At 48.3% G+C, this 21,544-nt stretch overlaps 1 protein-coding gene and 1 long non-coding RNA gene across 6 annotated transcripts in view; both read left to right on the forward strand.

Annotated features, from left to right (window-relative positions):
- The first annotated feature begins 613 nt into the window (after positions 1-613).
- Positions 614-4,630, forward strand: LOC146357930 (uncharacterized). The gene is made up of 3 exons (XR_014786691.1): positions 614-837; positions 1,039-1,129; positions 4,604-4,630. It is a non-coding gene; the product is annotated as an uncharacterized LOC146357930 (long non-coding RNA).
- Positions 4,631-9,716: 5,086 nt separating this feature from the next.
- LOC146357931 (acyl-CoA (8-3)-desaturase-like) overlaps positions 9,717-21,544 on the forward strand; it is a 39,633-nt gene continuing 27,805 nt past the window's right edge. For all 5 annotated transcript variants that reach the window (XM_084854401.1, XM_084855016.1, XM_084856111.1 and 2 more), the window contains exons 1-5: positions 9,717-10,022; positions 14,963-15,073; positions 15,894-16,091; positions 16,852-16,953; positions 17,435-17,563. In XM_084854401.1, coding sequence (XP_084710527.1) covers positions 9,729-10,022; positions 14,963-15,073; positions 15,894-16,091; positions 16,852-16,953; positions 17,435-17,563 — 834 coding nt within the window. In that variant the 5' untranslated portion in view covers positions 9,717-9,728. The remainder of the gene's footprint in view (positions 10,023-14,962; positions 15,074-15,893; positions 16,092-16,851; positions 16,954-17,434; positions 17,564-21,544) is intronic.

Below are 21,544 nucleotides of genomic sequence, written 5' to 3' on the forward strand. Positions count from 1 at the left end.
CTTTTAAATGTTCTTTGGTTAAATTTACCAGCTAGAGACTTCTTTTCTGACCAATAACTAAACTTTGACTGGGTTACTTTTAACTGCAGGTGTCTCTTAATCCCTTAATGAACTGTTTACAGGTCATATGTTAGTGTTACTGGCACAAATTTAAAGCACAAATTGATTCCCTAAAGGCTGTAAAGCCTGTGTTTGAGGCCCTGATTCTCCACTGTTTGGTTTATTGCCTTAGGAAGTCATTACTTCACAGGTTCATTATAGGGATCCTGTGCAGCATCAGGTTAGAAAGGGGGCTGGTTTCCTATCCCTATGTTACCCCCACACACACCAACTGCCCCAGCACAAGCGCGTGTGTGTCTACTCGGAAGTAATTCCCTTTGTGCTCAGTGAGGCTTGTCCTCTAAATCCACATTCTAGGAAGTCACCGAGATTCCCATGAATCGAAATAAGGCATTTAGGAGCCTTAATGTCAAAGCTTTGAACACAAAACGCTGTTCCTCCTCTACTGTTTAGTTGACAAAGTAATGTGCGGGAGGAGGGGGAGAGAGGGAAGGAGATTGTTCTGCAGGGAGAACACTCTGCTCTTAATAATTGTCGCTTTAAGAACCTACTTAGTGCAGGTGCAGGGAGCGGAGAGAGAGAAGGAAGGGGTGATTTTTATCAAGACAAAAGGTGTTTCCCATTTCCCAGCACAAACATATGTGGCTTTGGATAGGGGTGAATGCTCCTTCCTTGTTCTCCTCGACCTCTCAGCGGCTTTTGATACCGTTGACCACAGTATCCTCCTGGACTGCCTGGAGGGGTTGGGCGTTGGAGACACCGTATCCTCTCCGGCAGGTACCAGAGGGTAGCACTGGGAGAGGAGGTTTCGGACCCGTGGCCGCTCACTTGTGGGGTGCCAAAGGGTTCCATCCCCTCCCCAATGCTATTTAACATCTCTGTGAAGCCACTGGGGGCTATCATCAGGAGGTTTGGGGTGCGGTGTCATCAATATGCGGATGACACGCAGCTCTACCTCTCGTTCAAATCTTCACCAAGGTTGGCTGTAGAATCCCTGTCCAAATGTCTGGAGACGGTGAGTGGCTGGATGCAGAGGAATAAGCTGAAGCTGAACCCTGACAAGACTGAGGTACTTTTGGTGGGAGACAAGAGGGATGTTGGGGGATATTGATAAAGGATAAAGACAACTAGCATAGTCATCCCATTACAGAACTGAAATTAAAATTATATAAGACGAGGACCAAAGATTAAGTATGCAGCAGCTGTGTCTGTTAGTGATAATCCTAAGGCTAAACCTAGCTGCAGGAGAAAACAGCATGCTGTTTCTAGCCGAAGCTGTAGCCAGATACTTGAACCTCTCAAACTGCTGGGTTTGCATACAGGCCGAGAATGAGGGAAAGGTAGGCACATGGATCCCTCATCCTCTGAACCTTGTTCAAGTATTGAACAAGTATTACTTGTTGTTCAGTCGTTAAGTCGTGTCTGAGATTGGTTATAGGATTAACAATTGCTCTTTCTTGTCTTCTTGAAATCCTTTTAAACATTCAGAACATCTCACCATATCCCCCAATATTGTTTTTCCTTGGCCAAGTATCCCTAGCCCCTTCAGCAGGCTTCCATGCAATTTGGGGAAACAATGCTTTCCCTTCTGAATTCTGGCCATCACAGTGGGTGACTCATGTTCAATGGTTGCCCATGACATCCCATACATCATTTTTGTTGGCTTGTTTACAAATCAGTAATTCCACCAGCATAAAAGATCTAGATCTTGTGCCTTCTATTACACATAATCCCTAATATAAACACTTCCCAGTCACAGCTTGCACACATCCGCAAGTGTATCTAATATACATATTGGCTTAATAACTGCAGAACAAAGCCCCTCAGCCTTCACACAACTTGTTTTAGGACCATGGGAAACTACTACAAATGTAGGAACCACATTTACGTATATCTGTTCCGCAAATCCAACTTCTTGGCAATTCTGTGTTGGTTTTTGCAGCTTGACTTCTATTCTCCGCGGGTGCATTCATTTTAAGAATGAATAACAAATGAAACAAATGAGCCCCATTAGTTTCATTTGTGTTTATACTTTCATTTCTTTACTTACGCCATTTCTCAGTTGCCCAGTAAACAAAGTTCTCTGGGTGACATACAGATTCCATCTTGTGACACAAGAATAGTGTGTGTTTTCCTGTGAGACCCAGTAGCTAGATAGCGTTCAGAATTGCTTTTAAAATATTATCTAACTCCTGCCCAACCCTAATTTAAGCAACAAGTCCAAAACTGTGCCTGATTCTTGTTGAGAACGCCCATCCGCCATCTGAAATGATGCTCCGGGTTTGAAAATTAGGGATGGCGGAGAATTTCTCCCCGAAACTTCAGGGGGCCAAGCACCAACGTGTTCGGCCCCCCGAACAAGTTTCGGGGAGAAATTCTCCGCCCCCCCCGCCCCCCGCACGCCCCCCGGGACGGGACTTACCTTTTGCGAATGTCCCTCCCGGCTGTGGGTCCGGCCGGCGGTTCGTCGGGTCTTCGTCCGGGGCGGGAGCGGCAGCCGGTCTTTTGACCGGCTGCCGCCACCACCGCCATTCCAATAAAAGAAAAAAAACACGCCCCCGTGATAGGCTACGTGACGATTAACGTAGCCTATCACGGCTAGCTTTGCAAAGTCAGCCGTGATAGGCTACGTAAATCGTCATGTAGCCTATCACGGGTGACTTTAAAAAAAAAAAGCGCGTACGGATAATGGCGGCCCCCATAGGGAGCCGCCATTCACGTTCCTTATTTGGTCGCTGTAGTCTATGTAAAGATTACGTAGACTACGGTGAAAATAAGGGCAACGCTATTTGCGTTGCCCTTATTTTCACCGTAGTCTACGTAAAGATTTACGAGGCGCCTCCTCCCCGGCCTGAATTTCGGCCGGGCGAGGCGGGAAGCCTCCCCCCCGGCCTGAACTTCGCGGGGAGAGCAGCGAAGCGCCTCCCCCCCACCGCGAAAAGCTGCGAGACCAGGTAAGTGACTTTCGTGCACCCCTATTGAAAATAGAGACCTGCTTGCTTGTGATTTCTGTGTAGTATCCAACCAGGCTATAATGTTGCAACTGGCATGCCTTTCCTTTCACCATTTCTTAACAACTGGCACGTTTTTCTTTTAATCAAGTCCAGTGTCTGCCTTTGTTTCTTCATTTTGCACAACCCATCTGCTGTCTCTGCTATTGTCTTCCTCTATAGACAAATTCACTTCTTGGCTGACCAATCACCTCCTAGCTGCTTTAATGACGGCTAGGCCTGGTTCATATGAGAGATTGAGAGAGAGGCCCAATCTGCATGGGGAATTTACTGCGGTGCTACTGCACCTCACGGATAGATGTGACATATGTTGTTCAGTTGTTAAGTCATGTCCGACTCTTCGTGACCCTATGGACCATAGCACGCCAGGCCTTCCTGTCCTCCGCTCTCTCCCAGAGCGTGATCAAGTTCATATTCATTGCATCGGTGATGCTATCTAGCCATCTCATCCTCTGCCGTCCCCTTCTCCTTTTGCCTTCAATCTTTCCCAGCATCAGGGTCTTTTCCAGGGAGTTTTCTCTTCGCATTAGGTGGCCAAAATATTTGAGCTTTAGCTTCAGTATCTGTCCTTCCAATGAGCACTCAGGCTTGATTTCCTTTAGGATGGACTGATTTGACCTCCTTGCAGTCCAGGGGACTCGTAAGGGTCTTCTCCAGCACCACAGTTCGAAAGCATCAATTCTTCGGCACTCAGCCTTCCTTATAGGCCAGCTCTCACAGCCATACGTTACTACTGGGAAAACCATAGCTTTGATTATATGGACCTTTGTCGGCAAGGTGATGACTCTGCTTCTGACTATGCTGTCTAGGTTTGCCATAGCTTTCCTCCCAAGGAGCAAGCATCTTTTAATTTCATGGCTACAGTCACCATCTGCAGTGATCTTGGAGCCCAAGAAAATAACATCTGTCACTGCTTCCATTTCTTCCCCTCCTATAGGCCAGGAAGTGATGGGGCCAGATGCCATGATCTTAGTTTTTTACTGTTGAGTTTCAAACCAGCGTTTGCACTCTCCTCTTTCACCCTCAACAAGATCCTCTTCGCTTTCTGCCATTAGGGTGGTATCATCTGCCTATCTGAGGTTGTTGATGATTCTCCCAGCAATCTTAATTCCGACCTGTGATACATGACATTACCCCTAATGTGTATCAGTCCCAGATTTTCTTGCCATAAAAATCACATTTTCGCAAAGTCCTGTCGTGACTGATTTTCCCTTTTTCCGCAAGTTCCCTGCATTTTGGGACTCAGCGTGTCCTAAACTTGCAGTACTGCTCTGCGGGGAGGAGGAACGGCTTCAGCACCAGCTGGGGAAAGTGGTGCTGCAAGAAAAACGGAAAGTTGTGTCAGCCAAGGGTGGACCTGACAGAAATGTGTTAACCCTTCTCATGGAGGAGAGGAGTTGCAGGGTTTTGGATTCTGTAATAGTGTTTGCTAATGCACGCCTGTGGAGGTGTGAATCTGTGAATAACACACACTCACATTTCTGCTGGTTTCTCTCCTGCTCTCTCTCATCGCCCTGCCCGGTGAACTGAAGAGTGAATGCAGTGCTACTTCCCCTCCCCTCGCCTTTGAAAAAAAATAAAGTTTGGATGTGTTCTGAAACTGCATCAGTGTCGGAAGACGCCTCTGCGTAGACTGGGCCAGAGAGAATTTTATTTGCTTGCTATAAGCCATTGCAATCATGAAGACATTCAAATTTGGACCACAGATTTGGCTCTCAGTTTCCTAACTGCCAACACAAATAAAGAACCACGCATTGTAACATAATTATCCTTGTCTAATAATAAAAAGCATACAAACTCAGTTGGTGTAACCATTTTTTTTCCTGTGACTAAACTCAGAATGTGTTTTTGGTGAGGGTCAATATATAGGGGTAACATAGCAGACTGTGTTCTCTATAGCCATTTTACAGAGCACATAGAAATGCTATTCCAAAGCCCACTTCTGCACGGACATACGCAGCCGGGGTAACCTGGTTCATATGCCTACCAGCCGGGGTAACCTGGTTCATATGCCTACCTCTTTGCATGGTGGTGGTGCACGTTCCCCCTCCCCTTCACCTTTTGCATAATACAACACACATGGTGGACATTCTGCATGGAGGACCATATGTCCGTAAGTACAATCCCTCCCCTTTTTTGAGGTGAAACAATCATGCAAATCAGGTCTCTCCATGCTTGGAAACAACCCATGAATTAACTAGGCTATGTGGGAACGTGCCCACATGCTGCCTCCTACCTAGAGTTTTAACACAGAATTTTAACCCAGAGCTTTAACCCAACAACAAACCATGGTTCAAATTCTGGGTTGTTTAACCCTCAACAATCCAGTGTGCCAGGCCTGGTTGTCACAAGCAGCAACCCAGGAATGGGGCATTCCGGGTTTGTTTAGCAAAGCAGATGCAAACCAGAAGCAGTGAATGGGCGGAAGGCAGGTCTCTTGTGCTCAGCCCCGACAACCCAGGGGTTAAACAACTTAGCGGTTGTCATTATGTGTCATCAGAGGAAAGGGCTTTCTTGGCTGTGGTGCCCTAAGGCTCCCCTGGCACCCATGTTGCAGTCTTTCTGGTGTCGGGCTTTTGCTGAGAAATAAAGTTAACTACATAAAGGCAACAGAAGGAAGAAGAACATACAGAGTAAAAACACACAGTGAGCCTGCGGCCTGGTTTGCACATAATGACAACCCATCGGTTAAACAACCCGTGGATTGTCGTGCATGAGCAGGGGGGAAGAGAGAGTGCTCCTGCATGCCCATCACTTCTGCTCTTACTCCACATCTCACAATTGGCTCCTTCATAGGTTGTTGAGCATGACATATGAACCCGTACTGATGGGCTGTTTAGGAGCTAAACAGCCCTTGGTTAATTCATGGTTTGTTGGGTTAATGCTAAACAACCCATCAGACCAGGTTTGGACATCACACTCAGCAACCTTCGAAGGAGCCACCTCCGCTTTTACTCAATAGCCTACCGTTGGTGCCCACTCCCTACCGCTCGTCCCCAACAGCCCATGGTTTGTTTAACCGGTGGACTGCCGCTACGTGCAAACAGGCTCTGTGACTGAACCAAAGTTTGAATGAGGGTCCACCTCACTCACAGCTCACAGCCATTACACTTGACACGTCAGAAAATACTAAGGCTGTTCAAGGAAAAACAAGTATTGGGGTTGCATTCATTTTTGTTTTCCCATTGATTTCAATGAGAGAACCAATTTTCTGTTGCCTGTCTATTTGGTGTTTTCCATCCAAACAATAAGTAATCTGCAAGCTTTCTACTAACCCCACCCCAGGCATCACACTTGCCAGAGTTCAGACAGATCAGTAAATTATAAGGGTCACTGTTAGAAGCAATTAAAAATGGTCATATCCAATAAGCTTCCCATTGCTTTCAATGGGAGACCAAGTCAGTATTCTCTTGCCTATAACTTTTGTGTTCTACATCCTATTGGCACAAAGGTTTCAAGCTTTCTGCTACTCCCCCATAGTACAGTTCTGGTCTCCACACTTAAAAAAGGATATTGTAGAGTGGGACAAGCGCAGAAGGGGCAACCAAAATGATCAAGGGGCTGGAGCAACTTCCCTATGAGGAAAGGTTACAACGGCTGGGACTGATGAGCTTCGGAAAAAAGCAAGTAAGGGGAGACATGATAGAGGTGTGCAAAATTAGTCATGGTGTGGAGAAAGCGGATAGGGAGACATTTTTCTCCCTCTCTCAAAATACTAGAACCCAGTGGGGTCATCCCATGAAGCTAATGGTGGGAGATTCAGGAGAGAGAAAAGGAAGTACTTCTTCACACAGTGCATAAACTATGACATTCGCTACCACAAGATGTAGTGATGGCCACCAGGTTGGATAGGTTTAAAAGGTGATTAGACAAATTCATGGAGAATAAGCCTATCAATGGTTACATAGGGATGTACGAAAGGCACTTACCTTTCGCGGATTATGTTGATGGGGGGGGAGGCGCTCTGTCCCTCCCCCCGGAATCCTGGACGGGGGGGGAGGCGCTCCGTTCCTCCCCCCCCCCCCGGAATCCTGGCCGGCCGGCTGTGCTCTGCAGCAATTCTGCGGAGCCACCAGCCGGCTCCGCCAGCAGCCGGACATCTGGCGACTGGCTAGCAGGGACGCAAATGGCTACTTGCGTTCCCCTTATTTTCGCCGTCTTAGTCTACGTACATCTTGACGTAGACTAAGATGTGCCAAAATAAGGAACGCAAATGGTGGCGGCCGGGGCTGCCGCCATTTGCGTATACGCGTTGTTGTTGTTGTTGTTTTAAGTCAGCTGTGATAGGCTACGTAAACATTTACGTAGCCTATCACGGTTTTTTTTTTTAAACCTAGCCGTGATAGGCTATGTAAATGTTTACGTAGCCTATCACGTCTTTTTTTAAAAAAAAACTGGAAATGTCGGCGGCGGCATCCGGTCAGAAGACCGGCCACCGCAGCCGCCACTGCCAGGAAGATCCACCCCAGGTAAGTCTCATCCGGGGGGGGGGGGTGTTGGGCGGGGGGGCAGACTGTTCCGCCACCAATTTCGGGGGGCCGAATGCGCTGGCATTCGGCCTCCCCGAGATCCGTGGCGGAATTCTCTGACATCCCTAGTTGTCCTGATGGCTATATGCTACCGCTAGAGGCAGTATCAGAGGCAGTACGCTTATATATGCCAGTTGCTGGAGGCCACAAGTGGGTGGGTTCCCATTCAACAGCTGGTTGGCCACTGTGTGAACAGAATGCTGGACTATATGAACCCTTGGTTTGATCCAGCAAGGCTTTCCCCATGTTCTTATCTGTTATGCTCTTAAAAGCACCTCTGCTAAGATTCAGATATATAATTAGCAAATTTCTTCGTTTCTTCAGTGATTTTGATTTTTTACTCTGTATGTTCTTCTTCCTTCTGTTGCCTTTGTTTAGTTAACTTTATTTCAAATAAAATATCTTTTCATGAGAATAAAGCACCTTTGCATTTGTTTCTTGGTTGCACAAGGAGAAGTCTGAAAAATCTGCTATACCACATGGCTGACCTGCTGTCATGCCCTTGAAAGCTCTTCTGCCTTGACTTTCAAGCTAAGACGCTATTCTTCAGTTTACCTACGCATTGCTTAAGTGTACTTAGACCTTGCAAGCGCATACAAAACTTGCCTAACTGGCCTCAAAGTCAACAATGCTTCTTTAAAAAAGAAAAAAAACAAAGGGATTGGAAGAACGGGAAGAAAAAGAATATGAAAAGAAGACAGGAGCTAAAGGGATGTTGAAAGAAAGTCAATCACAATAAAGGTCAGATGGAATTTAAACCTGAACAGCATGTGAAATGAAAATGCAGAAGAAGCAAAATAGGGATTAACGTGTGCTAAAAGTGTCATCCCTGATGCTTTGATGAGGGAGGGAAGTCATTCTGGTTGATAGATCTCATGGGAATTATCCAAACTGCAGGCTAAAGCTCTTACAGGGGAGTCTCCTAGTTCTTGCTGGGTATTGAGAAACCCATTGACCTCTATCGAGAGACTCGAATTGGGCGGGGTAGCTAATACCTTGGAAGACCGAAACAAAATTCAAAGTGACCTTGATAGACTGGAGCGCTGGGCAGAAAGCAACAGAATGAAGTTTAATAGTGATAAATGCCAAGTTCTGCACCTAGGAAAAAGAAACCAAATGCACAGTTACAAGATGGGGGATACGTGGCTCAACAACACTACAAGGCAAAAGGATCTTGGAATTGTTGTCGATCACAAGCTGAATATGAGCCAGCAATGTGATGTGGCTACAAAAAAGGCAAATGCTATTTGGGGCTGTGTTAATAGAAGCATAGCTTCCAAATCCCGGGAAGGACTAGTTCCCCTCTACTCAGCACTGGTTAGGCCTCACCTGGAGTACTGCGTCCAGTTCTGGGCACCACACTTTAAGCAGGATGCAGACAAACTGGAGAGGGTTCAGAGGAGGGCAACAAAGATGATCAGGGGACTGGAAACAAAGCCCTGTGAGGAGAGAGTGAAAGAACTGGGCCTGTTTAGCCTTGAGAAGAGAGGGCTGAGGGAGACAGGATCGCTCTCTTCAAGTACTTGAGAGGTTGTCCCAGAGAGGAAGGCCAGCATCTCTTCTCAGTCATCCCAGAGTGCAAGACCCGGAATAATGGGCTCAGGCGGCAGGAAGCCAGATTCCGACTGAACATCAGCAAAAGCTTCCTGACGGTCAGAGGAACAGACAATGCGGCCAGTTACCTACGGAGGTGGTGGGCTCTGCCACCTGTCAGGGACGCTCCGACTTGGGCTCCTGCGCTGAGCAGGGGGTTGGGCTCGGTGGCCTGAAGGCCTCTTCCAACGCACTAGTCCATGATGCTATGAATACACGTCCCTAGCGGGCTTCGCCCTCGCCCGCCCCAGCCCCCTCCTGCTGGCGAGGAACGCGGGGCCGCGTCACGCCGCCCGGCCTTTCCCGAGGCCGGGACTTCTGGGGAGCGACAGCAGCCGGCGGGCCGCGCCGACCCTCCTCCCTTCCGGGGCGCGCCGCGCGGGGCTCCGCCGCCCGGCGGGAGCGCAGGGCGCCCTTCCACCGCCCCGGCCAGCGCAGCCCGAGGGCGCGTCCCGCCCGCCCGGCGCCTTCGCCCCGCCCTCGGCGCGAGGCTGAAAAGGGCGGGCGGCGCGGCCGCTTGCTCAGGCGGCGGGAGATGGCCTCGCCGCGCGCAGCCGAGGAGGCCGGGCGAGGCCCCGGCCCCGGCCCCGGCCCCGGCCCTGACCCCGGCCCCGGCCCCGGCCCCGGCCCTGACCCCGCCGCCGCCCGCCGCAGCCGCCCGCCGCGGCCGCTCCGCTGGGAAGAGATCGGGCTGCGCGCGGGCCAGGGGCGCCCGCCGCGGGAGCGCTGGCTGGTGATCGACAGGCGGGTCTACGACATCAGCCAGTTCCACAGGCGGCACCCGGGGGGCTCCCGCGTGATCTGCGCCTATGCGGGCCAGGACGCCACGGTGAGGCGAGGGGCGGTCGCGGGGGCGGGCGGGCTCGCTCGTCCGCTGCGCGCCGAAAGCGGCCCGGCCCGGCCCGCCTCCCGGAGGGCGTGAAATCTCCGGGAGCGGGGCGCGCCGTGCACGAGGGTGGATTGGGCCAGGGGCGCTTGCTGCAGCTCTCTTTCGGCCGGTCAGCGGAGAAGGCGCGCTTCCTTCCCTTCCCTTTCTCCAGTCAGGCACTCACCAGTACCGCCCTTCTCACGCATCGGTGAATCCGGCGGTTCTCCGCATCGCCGTGTGTACACAGCTCAAAACAATGCTTTCTTCGTAAGGTTCCATCATTTTTGCGTGTTGTTAATACATATTTGCATTACCATTTTGGAAGAAATAGACACTTTGTATTTAAACTGGTCGCATTTCTTTTGTTAAACAAAAACGGAGACTGGATCCGCTGCACACACATATGCAAATAAGTTTAAATGTATGGCTGCATCTTTTGTGGGTGGTAACTATCCCAGGATTTAGTAAAAGCAAACCACGATTCTACAAGAAGGTTGGTTTTCTGTTCACCTGCTTTAATTTGTACACAGCAGCTCTGTTTAGTCACAGTGGCATACTCCAGCAATCTTTGTTGCTAGTTTTTCGGATTTGTCCGGTTATATCAGATTTTGCTTACAATATTCATGCTACGGTCACCATATGAGCGTCGAATTATTTATTTTATATTTACTTATGCAGTTACTTAAATCCCACACTTTTCATCCTGAATGAGACCTTCAGGACAATTGCCTACCCTTTATCTTTTATGTAAGAAGAAAGAACAAGTAGCTCAGATTCAGTCTGTCTCACACAGCAGAGATAACTCTCAGTCCGGGGAGGGAAGTCATTCTGGCTGATCGAGTTAAGTTGTCATCTGATTCCTGTCCAGTAAGTAATTGCAGGAGAATATATTCAAGCCCCACGGTGTTGATCCTCAATATATGAGAAAGGCAGAAACCCCTGAGGCTTAGACGACATTGACTAGTGGGGTCTCAATGAAAGACAGCCCGGAAGCAATTGTGGGAAACAAAGGACAGCGGAGGCTGGTGGCTGCAATGTCGGTGAGGCAGTGAATGCGCTCTGGGTTTCAGTCAGAGCTAGTCAGGACTCTAAAGGAGCTATCCAAAGTGTGGCACACCTTGGATAGCTCTTTTAGAGTTCTGACAAACCTGGAATGGATCCCCGCCCCACTGACATCAGAGCCCCCGCCACCCCGATAAAAGATGACAGTTCAAAATGGCAACCTGTTAGGTGGGGAGCACTTGGCATCTGGCGTTTACTAAGCGAGGCATGGGCTTGAAATGTCATTTTGAAGGTGAACATGTTCTAAACGGTAATCCACACGTGCTAAAACAACGTAGTATATCTTTCCTTTTACGCACCCCCGTTGGGCTGAGCACTGTGCCTGCAGATGGGAGCTGCACAGTGTCGTTCCCAGCTGCGTCCATATTCTGCAGTCTGGGAGTCTAGGCGAATACCGCAAAGGGTTGTCCAGAGAGAACTGGGCTGCACGTAAACGGCTGGCTTGCTTGCTTGCTTTATTTCCCGGCGCCTGGTGGGGACCCATGGCCACAGCCAGCTTTCCTCTAAGCTAGCTCAGACAAAATTGGGCTTCGATGCTGGGCACTGTGGCAAGTGAGGAGTGAAGAGTTAACCCAAATTACAGAGGCAGCGCTCAACGGCACCTTGCCTCAGAGGCAGCCAGGAAAACAATAACAAAGACTTTAGCACCAGAACGGAAGAAAATTGGGCTGACTCAAAGTTCCCTGAAACCACAAAACACTGGAGGCAGCGTTCTCTTCCCTGCGTCCTTTTAACCAAAAGGGTTTGGATTCCTTGGAACAGAGGCTGGGAGAGGGCTAGGCCGGTTTCCCCCAGAAAGGAAGCATCAGGGCTGCGGTCACCTCTGAATCCTGATGCTGTATCCACCAGCTAGACTGGGAAGGCCTCAGCTCAGCACATGCGGGCTTGGTCTCTTCCCTCTCCCCGCTGCCACTCCATGCTGCTGACACCGCTTTGCTCTCTTTCATCCCTTTCATATCCCCTTTGTCTCTCCTGGATGGGGCATTGGGCTGTTCCCCCCCCCGGGTCTTACTGGCAGCTGTGGCTATTGCTTAAGAAGCTCAGCTGCATAGCAGCCACCTGAGGTGGGCTTCAGTGGGGCGGGGGTCGGTTGGTAAACTCAGGAGCACCTCAGAGTCATCTCCCCAGGAGGCGAGGAAAGCTGAAGGGGCTGAGCTAAAGGGGGGCTTGAGACCCCTCCCCACCCCACCGCAGCCAGCATCTCGGGCTGGAAAACTGCAAGCCAGCCCCACTCAAGAAAGGTCTGACAGCTCTGAATGGTACATCCGTCTTATGGTTCGCATTTACACATTGTGATAAGCTATTAAAGATACGGCCTCTCTCTCAGATAGTTTAGTCTCTCTCAGTCCTTGAGAAAGGCAAGTTAAATATTTTTTCCAGCTGGGCCTTAAACAAGAGATAGCTGGCTCATCACAGAGGTGGATGGTTGTTTTCATGGATAGTCCTAGTCTCAGTTAGTCTCTCAAAACAAAAGTTGCCTGTCGGTTGTACGGCTTCACACACAGGACTCCTTTCCTTCCCCCACCCCTTTCTTCTGTCTTTGCTCCGTTTGTTGCTTGGGCTCATTAGCTGCGCTTGGCAGCCAGCGCCCACCTCCTTTGGGAATGCCGCAATTACTTTCGCGTGGGGTAGAGAGGCTAGCCGGACTGTCACCCCCACACGGCCTCTCACACACATTTACTTCAATATGGATGTGTTCGCTTTCCGGACTAAACCCACTGCTGCACTGTGTGCATTTCAGAATTTGGGGAGGGGTGTGTGTGTAAAAATGGATCGGTAAAGCCTCCTGGCTAAACCAGAAATGGAACAGAAATTGAATAAATTGCATCCGGACCCTGGTTAGTAAGCATTGATATGTCTGCAGTTTACCTCTTTAGAACTCTCGCATTATTTATTCATTATTTATTCAGCTCTTCATTTGTTTGAACTCTGTTTATGCCACTGCTCAGTCAAAAGGACTCCCAGAGCAGCGTACGTATAATCAATTAAACAAGATAGTCCCCCAGGCGTACAATCGGAAAAGACACGACACAGAAGGAAAGCGGAATGGGCAGGGAAGAGCGGGGGAATAGCCCTGCTCTCCTCATCTCAGCTGCTGCAATGGCTGCTGGAGGTGGCAGCTGAGGGTGGAGGAGCCTTCATGAGGGAGGCCTTCAGCGGGGCTGGTGGCATGGCCCTGCTCCCTCTCTCATCTCAGCCTCCCGTTAAGCCTTTAATCTCTTGATCTTCTTAAGAAACTGCTACTACAGACGCTTCAACTCAACATGGGATAACCTGTCGCCTGAAGAAACATAGCTTATACTCAGGTCTTTACTGGAGACAGGTGTCATGGGGGATTTGTTGGAGCTGCCACGGGGTGAGGCCTGGCGTTGGCAAGCTGATTTGCTGGGTACTGGTGGGGCCAAGGGGCAAGGATACTGGCTGGCAACCTGGAGAGTTCAGGGCTAGTTGTCCGGGAAGATGTCGCTTCCCTAAGCTAGGCGTGCATCTGCTGAGTAGTCGGGGGAAAAGAGAGCCAGAAGCAGTTCTCACTAGTTGGGAGACAGTTTCACCCTCTTAGAAAAGGCCTTGGGGAGGAGGTACTGCTGGGCGCATCTCCAGTCTCCCAGACTGACATTCATACCAAGCCAGGGAACCCCCCCAACTTCTATTCCCTTCTCCCATTCCTGTCTCCCTCCCTCTTGATCTCGGCTCTTTGGCCATCTAAGCATAGGTTACTAACCCAGGAAGCCCAGCAGTTCAGATATTCTCATGCACCCATCAGCTGTTGCGTGTGCCATGCCAGGGGGTTCCAGTGTGCTGTGAGCTCCGGCACCAGGGTGATTTGAATTTCCTTGTATGAGGATTTTTAGAAGGGTGGGTGCCCAGTGGGACCTCTGCATTCCACTGGACAGTGTTGTAGATGCAGTCATGAGCCCACATCTCAACAGATGCACAGTCATGAGCCCACATCTCAACAGCTGTAACATACTCAGTTACCTTCCTCAGTTACCTTCCTCTGAAATGTGTCTGGCATTCTTGGGTGTGACTCATGTGTTAGAGGAGTCTCTGCAGTCTTCTAATACATTTGAAAAATATTCTTTCTATTCACTTTCAAATCTCTTTATCTAATTTAAACCACTGCCGGTCTTCTTCCTTTGATGCTAGTGCATTTTAATTTGGCTGGGGGTGAGAGACTGTGAGTGATATCAAAAGATTTCCCACCTGCTCTATCCACTGTATTACGTTAAATCAGGGGAGCACAACCTTTTGAGGGGCTTTTATGGCCCCAAGGGCCACATCAGCCATGCTGGCTGGGAAGTATGGGAGTTGTAGTCCAATACATCTGGAGGGCACCAGGTTGGGGAATGCCGGTATAATGTAAAGCGCTGAGAAACAGTACTCTTCCCTCTTTGAAAGTGCACCAGTTAGTTCCGTCCAGTCAGCTGAGTCTCAATTAAAGTTCCTAGGACCAGCGGGTGGGGCAAGGTATGTGGAAAAGATCAGCCCTTAGTGTTACTCATATTCTTTCCCTCCAAGCCAGCATTTGGTTTTGGCCTGGAGAAAACAGATACAATGCCAGTTCCATTCTCCACTTCAGCTTGCAAAACTCCAGAAAGTGTAGTTTTCATCTCTGATCCTAGATTGCTTTACTTGGAATTTAGTTCTATTGATTTCAATAGCTGAAGCTAAGCAGCTTTGGTACCGGGTGGAAGATCTCTGGGGACCTCTGTCTATGCTGCCTTGAGTTACATTGAAGAAAGGCAAGATATAAATGTAATAATCTCTTCAGTTTCTCTTTCTCTGAATCATCATCATCTCCGCTACTACTACTAGTGTTGTGGTATTTTTTGCTTTAGGATCCTTTCACAGCATTTCACGTTGACAAAACTCTGGTAAGGAAGCACATGAAACCACTTCTGATTGGGGAACTGGCACCCGATCAACCCAGCTTAGAACCCAACAAAAACGTAAGTTTGTCTTAAAATCCACAAATGAAAACAAACTTGTGTAGTAGTGTAGGGCAAAAGATGAACCAAATTTTCATTTAATTATAGCATTGCAGGATCTCCCACCCATGGGCTTCCAGTAATATCACAATGACCTACATCAAGTTCCAGCAGCACTACACAGGAGGGATGGGAAGATGTTACAGTTTGGTAAAAAGCCAAACTGTATGGTTCTGAAATGCTTTATTTCAGAATTTAAAAAATCATGCCAAAAAAGGCCCTGCCTACAGCCATGAAGATTAGCCCAGAAGGTGGTATATGTCAACATAATTTCTCTGATTTCTATTTGTACGTATTTACTTTATTGTGGGTGGCATTCAGTTAACTCCCTACAGAATGGCTTCAATTAGTGAAATGAGGAAGCAACAATTCCCCCCTCCCCCTGCCCCCCCCCCACACACACCCATGAAATCTTCTCTGGAGGATTGGGGAACCTTCAGAACAGATTCAGGGGGCTGAAGGGGAGAGGAAGAGAGGAAAGTGCCATTGCACAAGTGGACTTATTTTTCCCTTTCCTTGTATAGTGCATTCAACTATCATGATTCTCAAAGTGGTTGACAATCAGATTTATCTAGTGCTGCTGATGGTATTGTGTGGTTTCTGGCTGTGTTCCCTTGAAAGGGGGCAGCAGCAAGGGGGATACTGCGGCGGGAGTGGAAACGCTATTTTGAAGACCTCTCTCCCAGTTCATCCTGTGCTCTTACTGTTATTATGGTTGCCGCAAGACAAGTTCGTGGCATCCTTAGAGCAAACAGAGCTGCAGTGTTGGATCTTTTCATAGAAAGTGCTAGTAGAAGATTTCCGGGAGCTGCGGTCCACTGTGAAGAAACTGGGACTCTTCATGCCAAACCAACTCTTCTTCTTTCTGATTCTTCTGCACATCCTACTGCTGGAGGCTGCTGGCTGGTTTGTGTTGTGGTACTTCGGGACATCTGTAATGACTTTCCTTATTGCCACAACACTGCTTACCATTTCACAGGTAATTTTCATCAATCCTCTGTCTATGCACAGATTCCTGTAGGCACCGTTACATATCCCTGTTGCATTGTCCTGTAGCAAACTATCTTTCGGCCAGACTAACAGAACAGACTTTCTGCACCAGGGACATAAGAATTTGGCCCACAGGTTCCGCTGCCATGGGCCTTCATGACGAAGCCTCTGTGCTGCCTGAAGAAACCATGGGTTGCTGGAGGGCCACAAGTAGCTAGGGGCAATCTGACAGCAAACCGACGAACCCTGCAGTAGGAACATTAGATCAAGGGACCAGAAGTCCCTGTTTCGTCTGGCTGATCGGTCCCCAGAAAAAGTAGAAATGAAAGGTGTCATCTTAAGTCTCAGTTATGTCCCATACAAAAAAACAAAAACAAAACACTGCTAATGGAACTGAAGTAGAGCATTAAGGAACACCCATGTAATTTCACCTATAATACTGTATCTCACAGGAAGTCAGATAAATTCACGGAGAACAGACCTATCCTTGATTATGTGCCAGAATAGCTATCTTCGGTGACAGTATGCTTTTGATTACCTGAGATGCTGAGGGAAAACAATCCACCCTGGCAATTCTTATACACGTCCAACAAATACCATTGGGTGTATTGACTATACCCAGACTTAAGAGACCTGTGGTCCTAAGGAGTAACAAAGAAGGGTGGGCATGATCCTGGCTTCATTCTGATGCAGCTAACAGTAAGACGAGGCCCTTCTTTTCTGAGTTCTCATTTCTTCTCCTTTTTTAGTCCCAGGCAGGTTTTCTCCAGCATGACTTGGGGCACCTTTCAGTCTTCAGCAATCCAAAATGGAACCACATTCTTCATGAGTTTGTGATGTGCCATCTCAAGGTAAGTGTATTATTCTGGGTATGTTCTGTGGAACGGGGTGAACAGATGGAGAAAGTAGATGTCCAGATGTTTGGGACTTCAGCTCCTGATCATTGGTGATGCTGGTAGCGATGTGTGGGAGTTGAAGTCCCAAACATCTGGAGATCTACCTTCTGACCACCCCTGTTCTATACAACTGGCCAGAACGGAGTTTGAAATATGGTAGTATGCTTGAAAAGGGTTCATTAAATTTCAAATATGCAAGTTTATTTCTAGCAGCAAATGGCAAATATGATATTGGGTCTGTGTTTCTCTAAGAACATGGGAAGCTACTTTATACCAGGTCAAACTATTTGTCCATCTAGCCCAGTATTAACTAGATGCCAGGATTGAACCCGGGGCATTCAGCATGCAAAGCATGTGCTCCACCACTAGGCTCTGGTCCCTCGCCATGTTGAAGAGTGTTGTAGCCTAACTTCTCTGCTCTTCTCTTTCTCTCTAGGGGCTTTCAGCCAACTGGTGGACTTTTCAGCATTCCCAACATCATGCCAAACCCAACTGTTTCCTGAAGGACCCAGATCTTGCATTTCATCCCATCATGTTTTCTTTAGGGAAACCTCTCTCTTTAGAGGTAAGAAGCAATGGCAACTTCAAGACCGCTTGGACGAGATGGGTTTTGTGACACGTACCAATCAAGGTTCAGAACAGAAACTGCTTTGGCTGGACAGAAGGAGTGTGATTCTTCTGGACCGCTCAGCAGTGTTTGATACAACAGATCACCAAGTCCTTGTGGATGGCCTGAGACAGTTGGTGGTACTGCTTGGCACTGGTTCTGTCGCTATATCTAATGGGTCAGTGTCAGAGGATAGTGCCAGGTGACTGCTGCTCTGCATCACAGGAGCTATCCGGTGGGGTCCTGCAAGGTTCCATCTGGCCCACAGAGCACTTTTCAGATAAACATGCAACCAGAGGGAGGAAATCGTGGGTAGGGATGCTGGAGATTGAGATGGATTAAAATGAGCTCGGATTTCTAAGAATCCAACCTGCGGAATCTGCTGCGGAGCGACCCGCTCCGGCCATGCGGAGTCGGTGGACTTTCAGATGATTTTTTTACTTTCCCGAAATTTAGAAACCAGAAAAGTTTCTGCTGAGAAAATGTAGAGTGCAGTGGGGGACAATACACTAAATGCTACGTACTGGAGTAAATTATGTAAATACTTACATAAATACGTAAATTCTTAGGTAATTATTTCCGTATTTTTCCACGTGACAGAAAAAAAAAATTCACATCCGTCTGTGGGCGGATGAAGGAACAAAAGATACCTGACAATCTGCAAAATACAGACGGAGCGGATCATACACAATCCATACATCCCTACTTGTGGGGCAATTTGGAGTGTGATATCATCAACACAGACACCCAGTTCTGTTTTTTGTTTCCATCAGATCCTGGAGCAGCAGTCTGAATGAATACCTGAACATGGTTATGGGCTGGATGGGGGCTAGCAAGTCAAAGCTTCAGACAGGACAGAGTTTATGGACCAGCTTAGAGCTGGAGGGTTGTCCCAGGGCAGGGACAGCCGGCCTTTTTCAGCCAAGGGCCGAATCCCATCTTGGAGAAGCATTCAGGGGTGGCATTCCAGCGGTGGGCAGGGCTGGATTTGGCCCCTGAGCCTGTGGTTCTGTACCCCTGATCTAAAAGAGTTGATAAATAGGGAAGAATCCAACACACGTCCTATTTAGAGTAGACCCACTGAAATGAAGGCAACTTAAGTTAGACATAACTAGCAAGTCCCATTCATTTCAATAGGTCTACTCTAAGTAGGGTTTATGTTTTGGTCTTACCAATTGTCTGGTCAATTTGCACAACTATGCATACTGACCAGGCAATGTCCAACATTCCCTGTAAAGCTATTAATTTGTGCACATTCTCCATGCTTTCATTGTTCACATTCAGTGGTTGGGGGAAAGGGGGTGGGGCCAGGGGAAGTGGGTGTGGCTATCTGGCGACAGATTGGGACCCCAGGAGGGACAGATTGGGCCCCCAATCTTGAGGTTCTGCATCTGTGATTGCTAGCCTCAGACATCATATTGCCCTTGGTCATTCAAAGTGGTAAACTCTTATACTGACCATTGCAACGTGCTCTGTGTGCGACTGCCTGAGAATAAAGTTTGGAAACTTCAGCTAACGGGGCCATAGGGATAATTTCTCCAATTAAATCTAGATTGGATTACTGCAATGAGCTCTCCGTGCAGCTGCCTCCAGAAACCTCCGTGGTTTCTGGTACCGACTGCGGTGGAAAGGACGTTAGTGGGTGTAATGAGCGAGTTTATACTTTATTTACACTCCCTTAGCATGAAAGAGTTGGTCATTTGAGGACTCGCCCTAAAGTCACAAATGGCCTAGGCAGTTCCAGAGGCCTGTTGGTTGTAGTACAAGACATTCTCAGATCCTCCTTAAAATAAAGTTATGTGTTACGTTATTCCTCATCCTTTAGTCTGTTTTGGACCAAGAAACATTACCTGGTGTCAAAAGAGGAGAATGAGGAGTACACTGAATTAACCGGCAGCAGTTTTCTGACTGTACTGCTACAAAGAGAAGAGAAGTGGCTCTGGGAGCCACACGCAGGGAAGGAAATAAGGCCTGTGTGTAAGTGCTTATTAAACCGGAGGGATCTTTATGAATACGGATGTGTTACCACCCCCATCAAGACTGCAGTTATCAGGGATACAGCAGATAACTGGAAAAGGTTTCGACAAAGATTTGAACTCTACCTGGCAGCAGTAGGACCAGAAGTAAATACTGATAAGATCAACCCCCCACCACCACCCTTCTTCTTCATGTGGTGGGAGAGGAGGCTTTGGATATTTATAATAACGTTGCGCTTGCTGAAGGAGAAAATGTGAAACAGGAAGTAATGCTTCATAAGTTTGAAGAATACTACATGCCTAAAAAGCATGAAACTTTTGAAAGAGATAAGTGCTTCACATGCATGCACAAAACAGATCAAACCCTGGATCAATATGTAACAATTAAGAAGGCTGAGTAAGAATTGTGGTTGTGGTGACTTGAAAGAGACTCTGATCAGGGACAGACTTAGAGTGTGGCTACATCAGGGAGATTTGTCCCTGGACAGAGCTCTTCAGATTTTCAGGGCCTCAGAAACTGTGAAAGCACAAGCCAAAGATCTGAATTCAGCAGAAGGTGTTGTCCGTGCTCTGAATGTCAAGGAACAGTGTGTAAGAAAGCCAGTTTCAAAAGTGGAAAAACGTTCTTCTCAAGCAGTTGTGAGAGTGGGAATGCAAAAGAGACAAGTGTCCAAAAACTGTAGAAGGCAGCATAGTCCTAAACGGTGTAGTGCATTTGGAAAAATGTTACAACTGCGGGAAGCATAATCATTTTGCAAGATGTTGCCAGTTCAAACCACAAAAAAGGTCAGGTGAACACTGTTGATGATACTTTAGATCAGGAGTTTTATGTTGATGTAGTAGAAGCCAGAAGGACTAGTGAACGGGACTGGATCCTCCAAGTGCAGGTGAATGAGACATTGATAACATTTAAATTGTAGTGGTGCTCACGTTAATATTTCATCTGAAAAGGATTATAAAAGTCTGCTAATAAGGCAAAAACTAGGACCCACAAATGTCAAAGTTACTGGTTATTATGGAACAAATATCTCAGTACTGGGGAGCTGTGTTGCTAGCATCAAGTACAAAAACGCCACATACCTAGGGATGTCAGAGAATTTCTCCACGAATCTCGGGGAGGCCGAATGCCAGCGCATTCAGCCCCCCGAAATTGGTGGAGAAACGGTCTGCCACCCCCCCCCGGGACGGGACTTACCTTGTTCGAATGTCCCTGGCGGCTTCGGCGGCAGCGGCAGCCGGTCTTCTGACCAGCTGCCGCCACCGCCATTTCCAAGTAAAACAAACAAACAAACGTGATAGGCTACGTAAAGATTTACGTAGCCTATCACGGCTAGATTTTTAAAAAACACCGTGATAGGCTACGTAAATCTTTATGTAGCCTATCACGGCTGACTTTGGGGGGGGGGGAAGCGCGTATGCAAATGGCGGCGCCCATGGGCGCCGCCATTTGCGTACGCACTTTTTTTTTTTTCAAAGTCAGCCATGATAGGCTATGTAAAGATTTACGTAGCCTATCACGGCTGACTGCAGGGACGCAAACGGCGGTGGCTATGGCCGCCACTATTTGTGTCCTGGCAGGAGACGCGGTTTCGCGGCCGGAGGGATGGGGCGCCTCCCCCCGGCCAGAATTTTGGCGGGGAGGGACGGGGTGCCTCCCTCCGGCCAGAGTTTCGGGGGGGGAACCGAGCGCCTCCCCCCCACTGCGAAGCAAGCTTCGGGATCAGCTAAGGGACTTTCGTCCATCCCTACATACCAGCTTCTGTTCCTTCTTGTACCCAAGAATGTGACACCCATTCTGGGTCTAGCACCTTGTAAAAAATTAAATCTGGTAAAACATGTATCTGCATTACAGGACCATACTGACCAAGGGCATGCACCGCTCATAGAGGAATAGAGGATTTGTTTGTAGGGCTGGGCTGTTTACCAGGAGAGCACTCTATCCAGATTACTCCAGTTCTTTACC

Source organism: Heloderma suspectum, chromosome 1 (assembly GCF_057233095.1).
Source record: "Heloderma suspectum isolate Gila_16-S chromosome 1, 16-S_ref, whole genome shotgun sequence".
NCBI lineage: Eukaryota > Metazoa > Chordata > Lepidosauria > Squamata > Helodermatidae > Heloderma > Heloderma suspectum.